Genomic DNA, 15,715 nt, shown 5'->3' on the forward strand with positions numbered 1-15,715 from the left:
TGTCAAATTTCTTGGCAGTTCCCAATTGACATTCTAGTTTTCATTTGCATTATCATGTATTGCAGCCACAAGATCAAAAGACTTATGATTATAAACGGGTAAATTATAAATTCAAACAATTAAAATGTGAAAGAAGAAACAAAATGTAAAAAAACAGTTAAAATTCAAACAAATCATTTGACGTTCTAGTGGGATTTGCATACAACCCTGGAATATAAAAGTTTCATCTGCTGGTCTTATGACTTTACCTTGTATAAATTTCACTAGGCTTTGCACTTAATGCCATGGCCATGGTTGAATTAAGAAGGTTGGCTCCCAACAACAACGAAATCAACGATGCAACCCTTTGGTGATGGTGGCGCAAATTCCCACTTGGCTGTCAAATTTCTGGACACTTCGTAATTGATATTCTAGTTTTTATTTGCATTATCATGTTTAGCAGCCACTAGGACAAAGGATTTATGATTATAAACGAATTAATTATAAATTAAAACAATTAAAATGTGAAAAAAAAATTTAAATTCAACCCCAGCATTTGACGTTCTAGTGGGATTTGGATAAAACTTTGGAATTTGACAATTCCATCAGCTGGACAAATGAGCTACCCTGCTTTAGTGAACCCTGGACCTAACCTTCTTTAGTGAACCCTGAAGCTATCCTGCTTTAGTGAACCCTGGCCATGGCTAGTGACTTTGCCTTGTATAAATTTGTCTAGGGTGGTCCCATTTGTATTGGGTTGCCCAAAAAGTAATTGCGGATTTTTCATATAGTCGGCGTTGACAATTTTTTTCACAGCTTGTGACTCTGTAATTGCATTCTTTCTTCTGTCAGTTATCAGCTGTTACTTTTAGCTTGCTTTAGAAAAATGTGTAAAAAAAGTATATTTGATTAAAGTTCATTCTAAGTTTTATTAAAAATGCATTTACTTTCTTTTAAAAAATCCGCAATTACTTTTTGGGCAACCCAATACAACAACTACAAATCATATGTTGCAATCCGCCATCTCTTTATAAAGCTGATCGACGTTTTGCCAACACACACAAAGAAATTTGTTTGCGTGTGTGTGTAGGTGTGCGTACATGAGCAGAATATGCGAGAAGATAACAACAAAGATAATGCAAACAAAAATCTGTCTTCTTAATAACGTCAAATTTGGCTGGCCCTGACTTGTGCCTCTTTAAAGAGTCGCTTGGCACCTCCATCAATCATTTATTGTCTGTGGACACAAGTCAGACTGGTTACTATTCACACAAAAGACTAGTACTCACTTCGACTTTTCACACGAACTACTGTCAAAACGCACTATAAAATGGATTGGAGATAATGCGAACACATTCCGTACAAGTGGTACTGAGTTCTATGAGCAAAATGGTAGCGACATGGCGCTGCATCAAAATAAATTTCGCACAATTTTAGTTGCAAATTTAATTAAATTCTCTCGGAATGGACCAAATCAACTCTGCTTCAATACTATTGTCTTTGTTGTGTGTTGTTTTTTGTATTCTGACAAAGAACAGAGTCCGTCGGATTTCACAATAATTTAATAGGCATTGTCGCTGTGAATCAAGTCAGTACCAGACTTGCTAATTTGTTCGGTAATACAAGGAATTGATAGAATGGAGTTTATTCAGCGATAAAATAAGACTGCCAATTACGGCATATGCTAATTACACATTAATTACACATTGCAAATATGGTCAATATTTTTATTTTTGTTTTGATTTTTCAAAAAATCTTGTCAAATGCTTGTTAGCAGGATTCACTAATAGAAGGTTAGGTCACATGCAAAACACAAAGTGGATAGGCCCCATAAACATCATTAAGGATGTCAAATCTGACGATTGAAAATGTCATCATATAGGAGAAAACGTAAACAAAACATGAATGTAAAAAAAGAGAACAAGTTGACATCCTCAATGCCAAGTACTGCCAAATATTAAAAAAAAAGTATATCGGCTGATCGCTTGGCTTAACCTTATTCAGTGAATCCTGGCTTTTTAGCAAAGATGTGATTTTTTTAAGATCTTATAACGATTTCTCAACAAAAGGAACAAAACAGTGTTATAATGATGAAAATACAACATTAAAAAACATTTGAAAAAGATAAATTATAAAACAACGTTTATTTCTAAAACCACTTTGACATTTGCATTAAAGGCATTTGCTAATCAAGGTAGTTTCGTTGGGGTACATTTTTGTTGTTGTGCTAATTGAAATTTCAAAGTGGTTTTAGAAATAAAATAAATGGCATTTGCCGTTCAAGTTAGGTTCCTCGGGGGTAGATTTTTGTTGTTGTGCTATTGACGTAACCTCTTAATTATACCATGCGTGGTGGCTATGATACAGTTAAGAGGAGCATAATAACAAAAATCCAGCTAAAGCGGAGTATTCTGTTCATCTTTTCTCCAGGCGGAATGTTGTCAAACTCCATATAAAAAAAAACGTCAGCGGAACGTTGGCTAAAAATAGGCGGAAAATTGTACTCTGTTTATAGAGATGAAAAATGACAACGCTTGAAACTGCTGGCGGCATCATTCCTGTTCGATTTATTGGTTTCAGTGGTCGGTTTTTCCTTATTTATTTGAGAGAAAGTATATAAAATAGAGAAAACAATTAGTGCAGATAAAGAAACTTGTTTTGGTATGGAAACAAAAACATTTGATTGTTGTCAAATTTCGTTCGCGAAACAATTAAGAATTTCAGCGGATATTCCAAAAGCAGAATAGAATACCAAACCTTGGGGTCGCGGGCAACCCAATATTTTATTACAAAGTAATTTTTATTATTAGGGTGGTACTATGTTCGCTTTTAGCGAAATTTTTTCATGATTACTTTTTTTAGATAATAGATTTTGAAGCAAAAGAACTTGCTACTTTCATTCAGTAGGTCATTCCCTCATTACTTATGAAGAAATTTTTACAAAAGTATTATGTTATCATAGAGATTTGTTTAGTGTTTCAAAAAAATAACCATGAAAAACATGTATTTTCACCGGTTAAAAACGAACATAGTACCATCCAATAGATTCTATTCTTCATTTTTTAATGTCACCCTGTACTGCTGCCATACAAATTGTCATCGAAAGTTATCGAAAGTTACCAACGTTGGTAACTTCACGCAAGTTTAATTCACAGACAATTCATTTATTGTCTGTGTTTAATTTGACTGAGTCGATTATAGAATCTTCATTTTCACTCTTAAAACGATCACCATATTCAACGTCCAACCGGTATTAGTTTTTCTCCAATTCGCTTTTAACCTTGTGTAAAAAATCACTAAGCTAAAGAAATAAAACAAAAGTTGTTTCAAATAAGAATGAAGTGAATAAAATATATTACATTGATATTATTTCAATAAATTATTTTTAAGACAGTGGTTGTACAGAATAAATAAAAAAACCATTTGGTATATAGGCCAAATAATTTCAAAATTTGAGTGCGTTGTTTTTGTGATAATAAAATAATATTGGTTATTATTTAAGTACAAGAAAGCGACGAAGACGACGACAACGACATACAATAAGAAAAGTCGGCGATCCCAAGAAACCGAGATTGAAATTCGGAGTGAAGAACGAACCACCAACCATTTAGCCACTAAACAAGAAGTCTACCTCTATACAACATTGGCTGCTCACTTGGGCTTTATGTCAGTGTATTAGTTTTTTGGCCTTTTACGTGGCTGCTCCCATCGTCAGATGCTGTTTGTAGCACAAATGCTCAAGACAAGTAGCTGCACAACGAACAGCTCATTCGCTTAAACTTGTTATTGTAGCGGCTGCTGGACGGCAAAATTGGCTAAAAAAATTGGCAAAAATTGCACCAGCGAGAAGAACGAACAGTAGCCAATATTTTAAATTACCATCCATTGGGATTGTCGTTGTGAAAACCGGTAAAGTGTGTTTGTGTTAAAAAAAAAAGGAATCGAAAAGTAACATCCTTTTCCAGCCGTTACTACAAGTGTTAGTGTTCTAAACTCAAACCGAAAAAAGACAGAATAGATGTTGGTAATGATGACCAGTTCCAGTTGCATCTCCTTCGAAATTTGTGTAAAATTTTAATTTATTCTCGTTTATCATTTGTGTCGCGCTGTTATTTGCGTTGCCTGCCCGCACGGACCAGTTCAACTGGTTATTCGTATCTCGCAACTTGTATTAAAGTCGTCTTCAGTGCTTGCTTCGCTTTTGTGTCAACTCCACAAAAAGCCATTATTTTACACATCTTGGCCACACATACCTTAACTTTGCTTATTTAATTTTGGGTTATTAACTCGACAACGTCTGTGTGCTGTTTTGTTTTCTTGTTCGCGTTATCAATAAATCAAGAAACAGCCGCCGTGGGATAGCCAGCTTTCTTGGCTTGTTAACAAATGATTAAAGGCAATTGCGTCAAAGTTCTCCATGTACAAAGTTTTATACAGAGTTGATACCAGAACACAGAGGATAATCGAGATCAGGTAAGATTCTACCCTTAATGATAAGCTTAAAAATATAGACTTGTCACTTGCTTGAATATCATTTGTTTGTGTCGAAACAAGTCGTTTTGTGTTTGAACCCACTACCTTCATGAAAACGAAGAGTAATTTTGGCTACACCATCGAACCGATCGATCATGGATTCAGATCAAGTTGATCGCCATTATTGAGTGTTTATTCAAAATAACCAAACACACACCATTGTCGTCAAAAGTTGTCGAATTCTTTATTGGTACTATTTTCGTTAGCGAAATTTAATTTTTAAAAGGAAATCAATGGAAATCATTAATGGATATGGTTGTTGTTGTTGTAGCAGTTTATTGTGTTCTATCTTTCGTCTGCTTGATTCTGTTGAGTGTCAAGACCCAGAAACTCTGCGACCAAGATGGGGTGGGTCCACAAGGATCTGGGTCTGAGTCGAGTGGGTCTGGCTGGGCTGTTAAACACGTGACGTGTATTGTGGGGTCCCTGGTTACAATCGGGACATACATCTTGCACGTCGGCATCAGTCCTTGCTCTGTAGAAGTTGAGGCGGCTGCATCTGCCGGAACGTAATTGAGCCAGAACTACTCTGGTTTCAGGTGCAATGGGAGGTAATCGTTCTCCATGGACTATAATCACCCGGTAGCCATTTACCGCATGTGCTACCGTGTCTGTTCGCACAGCACCTTGCGACATACCCAGTATGACTATACTCCCGTAGTGAAGTGAGGCCAAAACAAGATCGGAAATGTACCCATTCCATGCATCGGTTATACCTCACCGACACCGACCGATGATGGAGGCGGTTCTGGCAAACCGAACAGAACCAAGGTCCGTGGTTCTTTTCAATCCCAGCACGGACCAGAAGCGTGCGGAGAAGGCACTCCGGGTTGTGCCTCTCCCATGACCAAAGTTCCATCGGGTCAATCAGGTGCGTACAACCGGCTGCAATAGGATTGAATGGATATGGTAGTCTATTAAAACAATTGCAATTTTTTCCTATAACTTAATCTGTTGGCAGGAGGCCACTGTAGTGCAGAGGTTAACATGACCGCATAAGACGCTGAACACCTGGGTTCGAATCCTGGCAAGAACATTAGAAAAACAATTTTTCAACGGTGGTTATGTAAAAACTTCTCCACAAAAAGATGTCGCACTGCGGCACGCCATTCGGACTCGGCTAGGAAAGGGAAAGGAAAACTTGAATTGGCCATCACTCAAATGGAAATTTCTTAAACTAGAGTAGTGACAATAATAGATAGCGTTGCTAAGAGAAGGGAACATAGAACTGGCCTTATCTGTACTTAACGAACAGAAATCTTAAAACAAACTTCGGTGAGGACCCATGAATTTTATAGGTGAATCTTTACGGCACCGAAGTTCTCCATCAATGCAGAGTGATCCATAAAGCTTACGAAGGATCTTTCTCTTGAGTATTTGAAGTACTCAATTGTTTGCTTTGGCAAGTATCCAAGATTCAGAAGCATATAACAACACGGGTAGTATCAGTGCCTTGATATTGTTGTTGCAGCAGTGCGATATGTATTATCTTTCTCTGCTTTCTGTTGAATATCTAGTTCATCGAACTCTGCGACTGATGTGGGGTGCATCCAGAAGTATCAGGGTTTGAGTCGAGTGGGTTGTTGTTGTAGCCACATTGCATGTGGAGGTTGCGATCCTCGTCAAGTTCCTGAAGATAAGCAAGCTCGTTCCGGTCCAAAAGACCGATCGCCACGGGAACAGGATGGCCATTGGTTTTTTAAAGGCGTCAATATCTCGCCTTGTCATAACAGTCTTCATAGAGACTTAGTATTTTCACAAGAGCGGTGCCGCCCGACCTCTCACTCTCCTCTTGATACTGCTGATTGTCCGCGACTGCCGTTGCAGCTATTTCGTATGGAGCATTCTACTATTAGCAACATGTGGACGCGCCCGGTAGCCCGCAACTATGCTTCGTAAGAGCAATAAACACCACTCATATCAGACAATGCCATGGCAGCCGGTTGTACGTACCGGATTGAACAGATGAAGTTCTTCATCGGCAAGGGCTGCCGTCTCATGTATAACACACGGCTACAACAACACAGATCGGACATCAATGTTCGGGTCTACCTGGCGCTCACAGCTATCCCGTTCCGGGGTTGGCATAGGTGAGCAACATGTATTTTCTTCTGGATTGTGTGTCATGCCTAATCACATCTGCAACTCGTATAAACTTTCCCAGCAGTACATTAAAGAGCTTCACTCTCTGAAACCTCGTTTTGTTGGACGATTCGAAGAGATTCTTTGCTATTGTAACTGAAGATCTTTAGATATCATTGAATGTACAATCAAAGGTGGCTTGATAGTCAACAAAAAATTTTTCGACCTAATACATTCTCATAATACCTAATACATTCTCATAATAGGTGAGTCGCCTTCGGTCTTAATAAGTTCAGCTGGCTCCTCCTGTCTAATTGTTCTTCAGCTGAGTTACTGCTACGTGGACCTTATTCCTAAACTGGTTGTGTAGTATTCTGGAAGATACCTTCTGCTAAAGCACCAGGCAAACAATTCGTTGTCTCGTGTGTCTTATTACTCCAAAGGGGTTGTTGTTGTAGCAGTTTATTGTGTACTATCTTTCGTCTGCTTGATTCTGTTGAGTGTCAAGACCCAGGAACTCCGCGACTAAGATGGGGTGCGTCCACAGGGATCTGGGTCTGAGTCGAGTGGGTCTGGCCGGGCAGTTAAACAGGTGACGTGTATCATGCGGTCCCTGGTTACAATCGGGACATACATCTTGCACGTCGGCATCAATCCTAGCTCTGTGGGAATTGAGGCGGCTGCATCTGCCGGAACGTAATTGAGCCAGAACCACTCTGGTTTGCCGGGGGAGGTCGATTTCTTCGGGTGCGATGGGTGGCGGTCGTTCTCCAAGGACTACATTCACCCGGTAGCCAATTAACGCGTCTGCTACCGTGTCTGCATGAATGTTGTTCAGACTTGATCTAGAGGTTCTCTCTTGTAGCGCTGGACCTCACGCTCTAGATCGTGTAGATCAACCTTAAGGCTTCTGGGCGGTGGGTATCTATCCACAAGATGATGATTTGGATGATTTCTGCGATAACAGCCCAGAAGGTATTGCTTAGACAGCATGTTGTTATGTCTTCGCACTGGTAGGATCTTTGTCTCCTGATGGAGGTGGTCCACATGAGAAGTAAGGAGACAGCCCGTCGCAGTTCGGAGGGCGGCATTCTGACAGATCTGAATATTATTCCACTGCGTGTCACAAAGTTGACGTGACCACACTGGCGCTGCATAACTTACCACAGACCGGCCAATTGCTTTGTACGTGGTCAACAAGGTTTCTTTGTCTGCACCCCAAGTGCTGCCAGCGAGTGACTTGAGGACCTTGTTTCTATTTTTGACTTTATTGCTGTGGCATGTGGGGAGAAAGTGTAGGAGCTGTCAAATGTGACGCCAAGTATTTTGGGACACTTGATGGTCGGAATCATTTCTCCATCGACCATCACAGTCAGCTCAGAATTCACCTCACGCGTATTTGTAGTGAACAGTGTGGCTGAAGATTTGGTGGCGGATATCTTCAGATTTCTTGCAGCGAAATATGAGGCAAGCTCGTTGAGGTAGACGTTCAACCTATCGCAGATGTCATCAATGGTTGGGGGCCTGATGACATGATCGTACAGTCGTCCGCATATGATACGATCTCTATGCCGTCTGGAGGAGGTGGGATGGAGGATAGGTAGAGGTTAAACATAGCCCGAGATATCACCCCACTTTGGGGAACTCCCTGTTTCACTCTACGGTGTTTTGACTTCTTATCCCTAAATTCCACAAATGACTGGCGGCCACACAGATAATTCGCGACCCAACGTTTCAGGCCTTGCTGGAGGGACGTGTTGGCGATGTCCTCAAATAATTTGGCATGGCTGACCGTGTCGAATGCCTTCGATAGGTCCAGTGTTACGAGGACCGTCCTATCACATGGCCTGGGTTGATTGAAGCCACGGCAAATGTGTGTGGTGATGGCATGCAAAGTGGTTGTTGTGCTGTGCAGTCTCCGAAATCTGTGTTGATGCTCGGCGAATGGAAATTCTCCTACGAGGCTCGGGAGGAGTAATGCCTCAAGCGTCTTAGCCACTGGTGAGAGAAGGGAGATCGGTCTGTACGACTCCCCCAAACTCGGGTCCTTACCAGGCTTCAGTAGCGGGATCACTCTGCCCATTTTCCAGACATCGTGAACTATAAGAGTGTTCAATGACAGGTTAAGGACTGTGGTAAGGTACTCAACTCCAGGTAAATCCAGATTCTTCAGCATCAATGTAGAGATTCCGTCGGGGCCCAACGCCTTGGAAGGTTTGGCGCCACGGATGACATTCGTAACTTCGCCCACGGTAAATTGTGATGGCTGTTCATCGGCTCGGAGACCACGAATACGGCGAATGGCTCTCCTCCTTGCCCTGTCTCTCTCGGGATGCACAATAAATTGACGGTTGAACAACCTGGCGCATCTCTTCGGATCAGTCACGGTTAACTCGCCAAAAGTGACTGAGGTCCTGTCGACCCGCCTAATTTAACAGTGGCCCACAATTTGCCTGCACCGGTGCCTAAGTTACATTGCTCCAAGTGTTCCAGCCACAAATTCCGCTTATGTTCGTTGACTACCCTGTTTATTTCCAGATTCAGCTCGCTGATTCTGGGGTTAGCGGGGTCCATAGCACGAATCCCATCACGCTCGTCTGCGAGTACCACTGCTTGCGCCGGGAAATTGGGTCGCACTTGCGGTATTCGACCGGCTGGTATAAAGCGAGCGGCTGCTGAGTTGATGATGTCTCGGAATTTCCTCTCGGCCACAAGCACATCAGAGGGGGGTGGCAGTTCATTGAAGCGGCGATTGGTATACTCTCTGAAGCCAGTCCAATTGGCCTTCTTGTAATTGATGAACGTCCGGCGCTCAGAGTTTATGAAGTCGGGTGGTCGGTCGATCGTGAGGATTATGGGGAGATGGTCTGTCCCCAAAGAGATGACGGCTTGCCAGGATACGTCACTCAGGAGATCAGGGGATGCGATTGAGATGTCTGGCGAGCTGCTGCACCTCCTCGTAATCCTAGTGGGGGCATCCTCATTCACCGTGCAAAACGTGGAGCTATCTATCTGCTCTGCCAAAGCTATGCCACGCTGGTCGTTACCTAGGGGAGAATGCCATGACGAGTGATGTGCATTAAAATCCCCCAGAACCAGACGACTATGGCCAGAAAGCAACCCACTAATGTCGGGGCTGTAGGCCTGGCCATTAATCGGGACACAGCTACCAACCGGCGGTATATACACGTTGTATATCTCTATCTCGGCAGTACTAGACCTGACTGCTACCCCCATACATTCCATGTATGGGTCACTAGCGTCAAGCGCAGGCGAGATAGGTCTATACTGCACGGAATGGTGTATAACGAAGGCCAATCCCCCACCTCCATTCCTTGAGCGATCCTTACGTAGCACATTGTAGCCGTGACAACTGTGCAAGCTGCAGGTGTTAGTCAGCTTTGTCTCCTGGATCGCTGCGACCGATATGCTCTTCCGACTCATGAAATCTACAATTTCATCAATCTTGCCTCGCAGTCCATTGCAGTTTAACTGCAAGAACGATACATTTCCCGACACTGGCCTGGCAATAGTAGGGCTAGGGTGCTGTCGTTGCATAAATTGCCGTACGGGAGAGGTCGGGGGGGTCACATAGTCCGACGACGAGGACGCCGAAGGCGACGACGGCGACGCTTGTGACCCACTGCTGGCTACGTTCGCACAGCACCTAGCGACATAGCCAGTATGACTATACTCCCGTAGCGAGGTTAGGCCAGAGCAAGAACGGAAATGTACCCACTCCAAGCACCGGTTACACCTCACCGACACTGACCGATGATGAAGGCGGTTCTGGCAAACGGAACAGAACCAGGGTCCGGGGTTCTTTTCAATCCCGGCACGGACCAGAAGCATACGGAGAAGGCACTCCGGGATGTGCCTCCCCCATGACGAAAAAAGACGAACACGTACACTGAAGCGGCAGCCCTTGCCGATGAAGATTCCATCGGGTCAATCCGGTGCGTACAACCGGCTGCCATGGGATTGATTAGGCCAAAGGGGTTAGATTAGGCCAGGTAAGCGGCCCGTCATTGCAAATACAACGAAGGAGAGGAAATCAACGAACAAGATATAAAACGAAGGGAACCAGGCATTCCTGATTGGAACTTTCATAAACGAGAACTTCCTACAGCCAGTCACTACAAGCTTCTACAGTGCATAAAAATTACTAAAGGGCTAAAGCCAGAAGGGAATTCAGTCAGGAAAGAGGTGTTCATCTATAATCCTGGGTCTTCTCTCCTTAATGGGGGGAAATGACACACGATGTCCCTGTGTAAAGTGCGACTTAAATAACCTGTCAAGAATCCTATCAGCAGTCCATGATCATACTTCCTCAGCCCCAGGAAAAAGAGAAATTCTTCTCTGCAAAAAATACTATGCCACACAGCTTTAGTCACACTGCAGGGGAAATGAAACATGAACACAGGTAAAACGCTGGTAATTTCGTTTTTTTTTTACTTTCAGAAAACATTCTCTTATGAAATTCTTGTGATCATTGACATGATCCATCCGCTTTTGGGCAAATGTAAATAGTGTAAAGAATGAATCTATAATGTATCATGTGGGTCTGGCCGGCAATGTACATGCAGTTTACGTTGCTAAATTTGGGTGCACATCATACATTTTTGAGAAACTCCCCAATAACTTCGAACTACAAGAAGGGCCTACATGCCAATTATAGAGAGGGAACAGGGCACTCACCTATAGTGAAAACAGTAAGAAAACAGTATTTTAAACAGTAAGAAGAATGCTAAAATTAAATAAATTTTGTGATATTTTTATTGTTAAGTTAAAACTAAAATATCAAAAAAATTAAGAGAATTCAAAATATTTAGAAGTTAACGTTAGAATGAACGAAATGTAATGTAAAAACTTGTGATATACTAATAGTGAAGAAAACTCTCCATCCCTAGAACCTTAATTTGAAAGTAGAAAATTTACAGAACTAAACATATTTTTGAACCTACAGAAACCCCCAATATTCAAAAAAAGTGTATAAAAGTTTTTTTTTTCTAATTGATCTGATTTTAAGCCATAAAGTTTACTAATTTAAATAAAATTTAAAATTTTTAAAATTTACTGATATATCTATTTGTTCAAATTTTCGCTATTCTTTCCCTACACCCCACGTTTATTCTGGCTCCAAATGAAATTCGATATCATCATGGCGTACCGATATCGAGTTCAAAGAAAACCAAACGAAACATCAAAAGCAAATCAAGCGAAAAATATTTAGACTGGTCTTGCCAATCATAGTATGTACCTATGCATCTATTGTACATATATTGTACTAACATATGTACACATGTGCACATATTTGTATACACACATAAGCAATACAAAATTTACTTACCCACTTCAAATTAGCAAACAATTTGAAAATTAAGCACACGACACAATTGAAAAAAATTGTCAATTAATTACATTCCATTTGGCATCGTTTTGACGAGACCGTTCAATGTTAAATGTGACTGAACAGCAACATCCAGCAAAAGAAAAGCGTACTAATAATTCTTGCAATAAGTGTGTTCGCGCATTAAACCAGTAAATAGTTGCGCAACATTATTATTTTATTAAAGAGGGTTAGTGGAATAATATAACATTTGTATATATCGATGGCTAAATATAAAAAGAGCCTAACTCAATTTGTTTCGAAATTGAATTTCTTGTCTATTCTGGAAGAGAAATGTCAGATGTACTGTGCTTCCAAATTTCAAGAAAGGTTAGAAGGGAAGCGAATGTACTGCAGTTTGAGGGCAATAAAAGCACAAAGCAGTTATGGTCGTTGTTAAAATCCAATGGACTTGGCAGTTGCAAGTCGTATGATTGTGATTTGAATGTGGAGGATTTGAATACGACCTTTAATAAAAACCAATTGGACTCCCAAAGTAGTTCTCTCGGGGAGTATGACTATAGTGGTTTTGCTTTTCAACGGGTGGAGTTGTGGGAGTTGGATAAGGCTTTTTCTGCCATTAAGTCCAATGCAGCAGGTGTAGATGGTTTCTCATTAAAATTTCTTAAGAAAGTCTATCCTCTTGTGTCTTGTCATCTGTTACATCTTGTAAATTCTATTTTGTTAACTTCTTATTTTCCGTCCGATTGGAAATTAGCCAAAATAGTGCCCGTTGGGAAAAAACAGTCTTGTCACGCTCTGAAGGAGTTCCGTCCGATTTCTATTTTACCTATTTGTTCTAAGATTGTCGAGCATGTTATTAAATGTCAAATGTCTGGCTATTTGGAAAGTAATCGTTTTATTTGTGATGCCCAGTGTGGATTTAGGCGAGGTAGAAGTACAGCCTCATTGTTATTGGGTTTGACAGATTCTATCCGGTCAAACATGGGTGGAACACGTTTTTGCGTGCTATTGTCTTTAGATTTGGAAAAGGCATTTGACAGAGTGGATTTTGGCCTTCTTCTTAGTAAATTAAAGTCCGTTTATAAGTTTTCGACCAGTGCATGTACATTGTTATGCTCGTATCTTACAGGTAGGAGCCAGTTTGTTTGTGTTGATGGTAAATGTAGCAGTGTTCTTTCTGTAAGAAGCGGTGTTCCTCAGGGTTCAGTATTAGGTCCACTTCTTTTTGTGTTATTTGTCAATGATGTTTTTTCTCGTCTGGATTGTTGGTGCACTCCATTTGCATATGCTGATGACATCCAATTGCTTTTTAAGGGTGATAATCGATTTTTGAATGTTTTTCAGACGAAAATTAATTTTGCGATGGAGTCGTTACGTGAGTGGATGGCGGAGAATAGGTTCAGTGTTAACGCTTCTAAAACTAAAGCCCTTTTTTTATCTTCGGGCTGTCACAATCATGTTAGTGTTAGATATAATAATGTAGATATTGAATTTGTGCAAAGCATTGATTGTCTTGGTGTTCAGCTGGATGACAGGCTTCGGTTTGATCGGCACGTTAGTTCCGTGGTGTCTAAGGTTAACTTTTCTTTAAGAAGCCTGTATACCACGAGTTTATATTTACCGCTCTTTGTGAGGGAGCGTTTGGCGCATGCATTAGTTTTGCCGGCCATTTTATATTGTCTGGAGGTGTACTCAAGTGCGTCGCAAGGGAGCATGCATCGTATTCAGGTCGCTTTTAACAATATGATTCGTTTTGTTTACGGTGTAGGTCGTCGTGTTCATATAACTCCCTATGTGTGTCGTTTTCTCGGTTGTGATTTCCCGTCGTATGTTAATTATCGTTTGCTTTTGTTTCTCTTTAAGTTATTGAAATGTCGGTCTCCAATTTTTCTTGTTAATGAATTTAATTTTTGTCATTCTACCAGAACTAATCAGTTGGTTCTTCCGAGGGTAGATAATTTTTTGAGTAGTACTTTTTTTGTAAGGGTTGCACGTTTGTACAACTCCTTGCCTACGGATTTAAAGAATTTCAGTTTGTCAACAAGATCTTTATCAAATCGTCTTCGTCTACACTTTCAGCGCTTTTAATTTTTGTGTCAAATTGCCAACAACTTTAACGGAATGTTTTTATCGTGCGTATTATTGGTAATTTATTTATTTTTTGATTTTAGTATTACTTATTTTTTTCCATTTTGTTTAAATCTTTTTTTTTTGTTAAGTGATATTTTTTAATTATTTTTTTTTCAAGCTCTTTTATTTATAATTCTTGATAATTTGTTTTCAAAGCCAAAAGTATTATTGGGATTTTTTTTTTGTATATTTTGGTTTAAGTATTACTATTTTTATTATGCTTTAATCATTTTTTTTAATTTATTACGTTGATCTTTTTTGAGTAGGATTTTTTTTAATCAGTTGCTGCTTATAATTTTTAGTAATTTGTTTTTTATTTGTTATTTAGTTTTATCTAGATTCAGAAAGTGTTAAATAGGTTAAATATTTTTTTCCATTTTCTAAGTTTTTGAGTTTTTTATTTTTAATTGAGTAGTTTTTTAACTTATGTTAGAAAAAGTACGTCTTATGCATAGTGTGATTATTTATAGGCCTGATGGCTTCGCATTGCATGAAATGAAATAAATAAATAAAATAAAATAAATTACAAATAACAGATTTATAACGAGTTCAAAAAAGCCTAAGTCAATTTGTTTCCATTTCCTGTAAAGTAATAAAACATCGAGTTATGCCCTTTTTGTACTGCAAATTTGCCCATGAACATACCATTAAGGGACAGGGGCAAACTTCTCACATATTAATCAGTGCTGTCTGATTTAAGTTAAAGCTCAATGATAAGGAGGCTCCTTTTTATAGCCGAGTCCGAACGTCTTGCCGCAGTGCGACACCTCTTTGAGGAGAAGCTTTTCAATGGCATAGTACGTTACAAATGTGGCCAGCTTTAGGAAGGGATTGGGCGCCCCAGTAGCCGAGTTGGTAACGAAGTCGTGGTTCGATTTCCGCCAGGGGCCTTGGTCTGTCACTACTATGGTATCACAGTGGATTTAAAATTGTTTAAGTGAGTCTGTCAAAGGACTGCCACTCTTACCTAATCTAATCTAGGAAGGGACATCGCTGAATTTTTTTCTGATGTTCTCGTCAGTTTTCGACCTACTCTAACCTATTCTTAAGAAAAGTGACCGCCGTGGCCATACGGGTAGAAGTGGTCTTTCTAAATTTGGCCAGGAGACAGGTTGTGAGTTGTAAGCTCTGATTTCCAAAATATCTCCTGGCTGCGCCGAATATGGCCATATATTTTTGTCTATTGCAGTGAGCAGCAGTATTAGCCAAATTTCTAAGTGGAGGTAGCGATCCTTTTCAAACTCCATAGGTGAGCAAGCTTGTGGCGGTCCTTAGGACCTACCGCCGCGGTAACGTTATAGGCATTGGTTATTTTAAGGCCTTAATAACTCGACTTGTCATATCAAGTATCATAGGCACCCAGTATTTAGGCAAGAGCCTTTGCCGCACGGCCTTTCACAGAGATTCTCCACGCGATATGACTGATTGCTAGCGACTCCAATTGCAGCTACTCCGTACACAGAGCATTCCACTATCCACAAACTCAGTAGCTCTCAGCAGAGCTTCTCGTAATGACGACAAACAACACACAAAAGGAGCTCAGAGTTACAACCCGTGTGGTGTTCATAGTCATCCCTGGCCGAGTCGTATACTGAATAGTGTGCAGTTGTTATTTACATTTCGATTTTATCTGATCTC

At 40.5% G+C, this 15,715-nt stretch overlaps 1 protein-coding gene across 4 annotated transcripts in view; it reads left to right on the forward strand.

Moving 5' to 3' along the window:
- The first annotated feature begins 3,136 nt into the window (after nucleotides 1–3,136).
- LOC106080876 (putative uncharacterized protein DDB_G0291608) overlaps nucleotides 3,137–15,715 on the forward strand; it is a 78,510-nt gene continuing 65,931 nt past the window's right edge. The window contains exons 1-2 of one of the 4 annotated variants that reach the window (XM_059366913.1): nucleotides 3,146–3,229; nucleotides 3,482–4,452. Coding sequence is in view for 1 of the 4 variants with exons in the window: in XM_059366915.1 (XP_059222898.1) it covers nucleotides 4,397–4,452 (56 nt within the window). In the remaining 3 variants the exon portion in view is untranslated. Of the gene's footprint in view, nucleotides 4,453–11,216; nucleotides 11,307–15,715 lie in introns of those variants that run through there. The other 3 variants (XM_059366912.1, XM_059366915.1, XM_059366914.1) reach the window with 3 other exon arrangements.

Source organism: Stomoxys calcitrans, chromosome 4 (assembly GCF_963082655.1).
Source record: "Stomoxys calcitrans chromosome 4, idStoCalc2.1, whole genome shotgun sequence".
Taxonomy (NCBI): Eukaryota; Metazoa; Arthropoda; class Insecta; order Diptera; family Muscidae; genus Stomoxys; species Stomoxys calcitrans.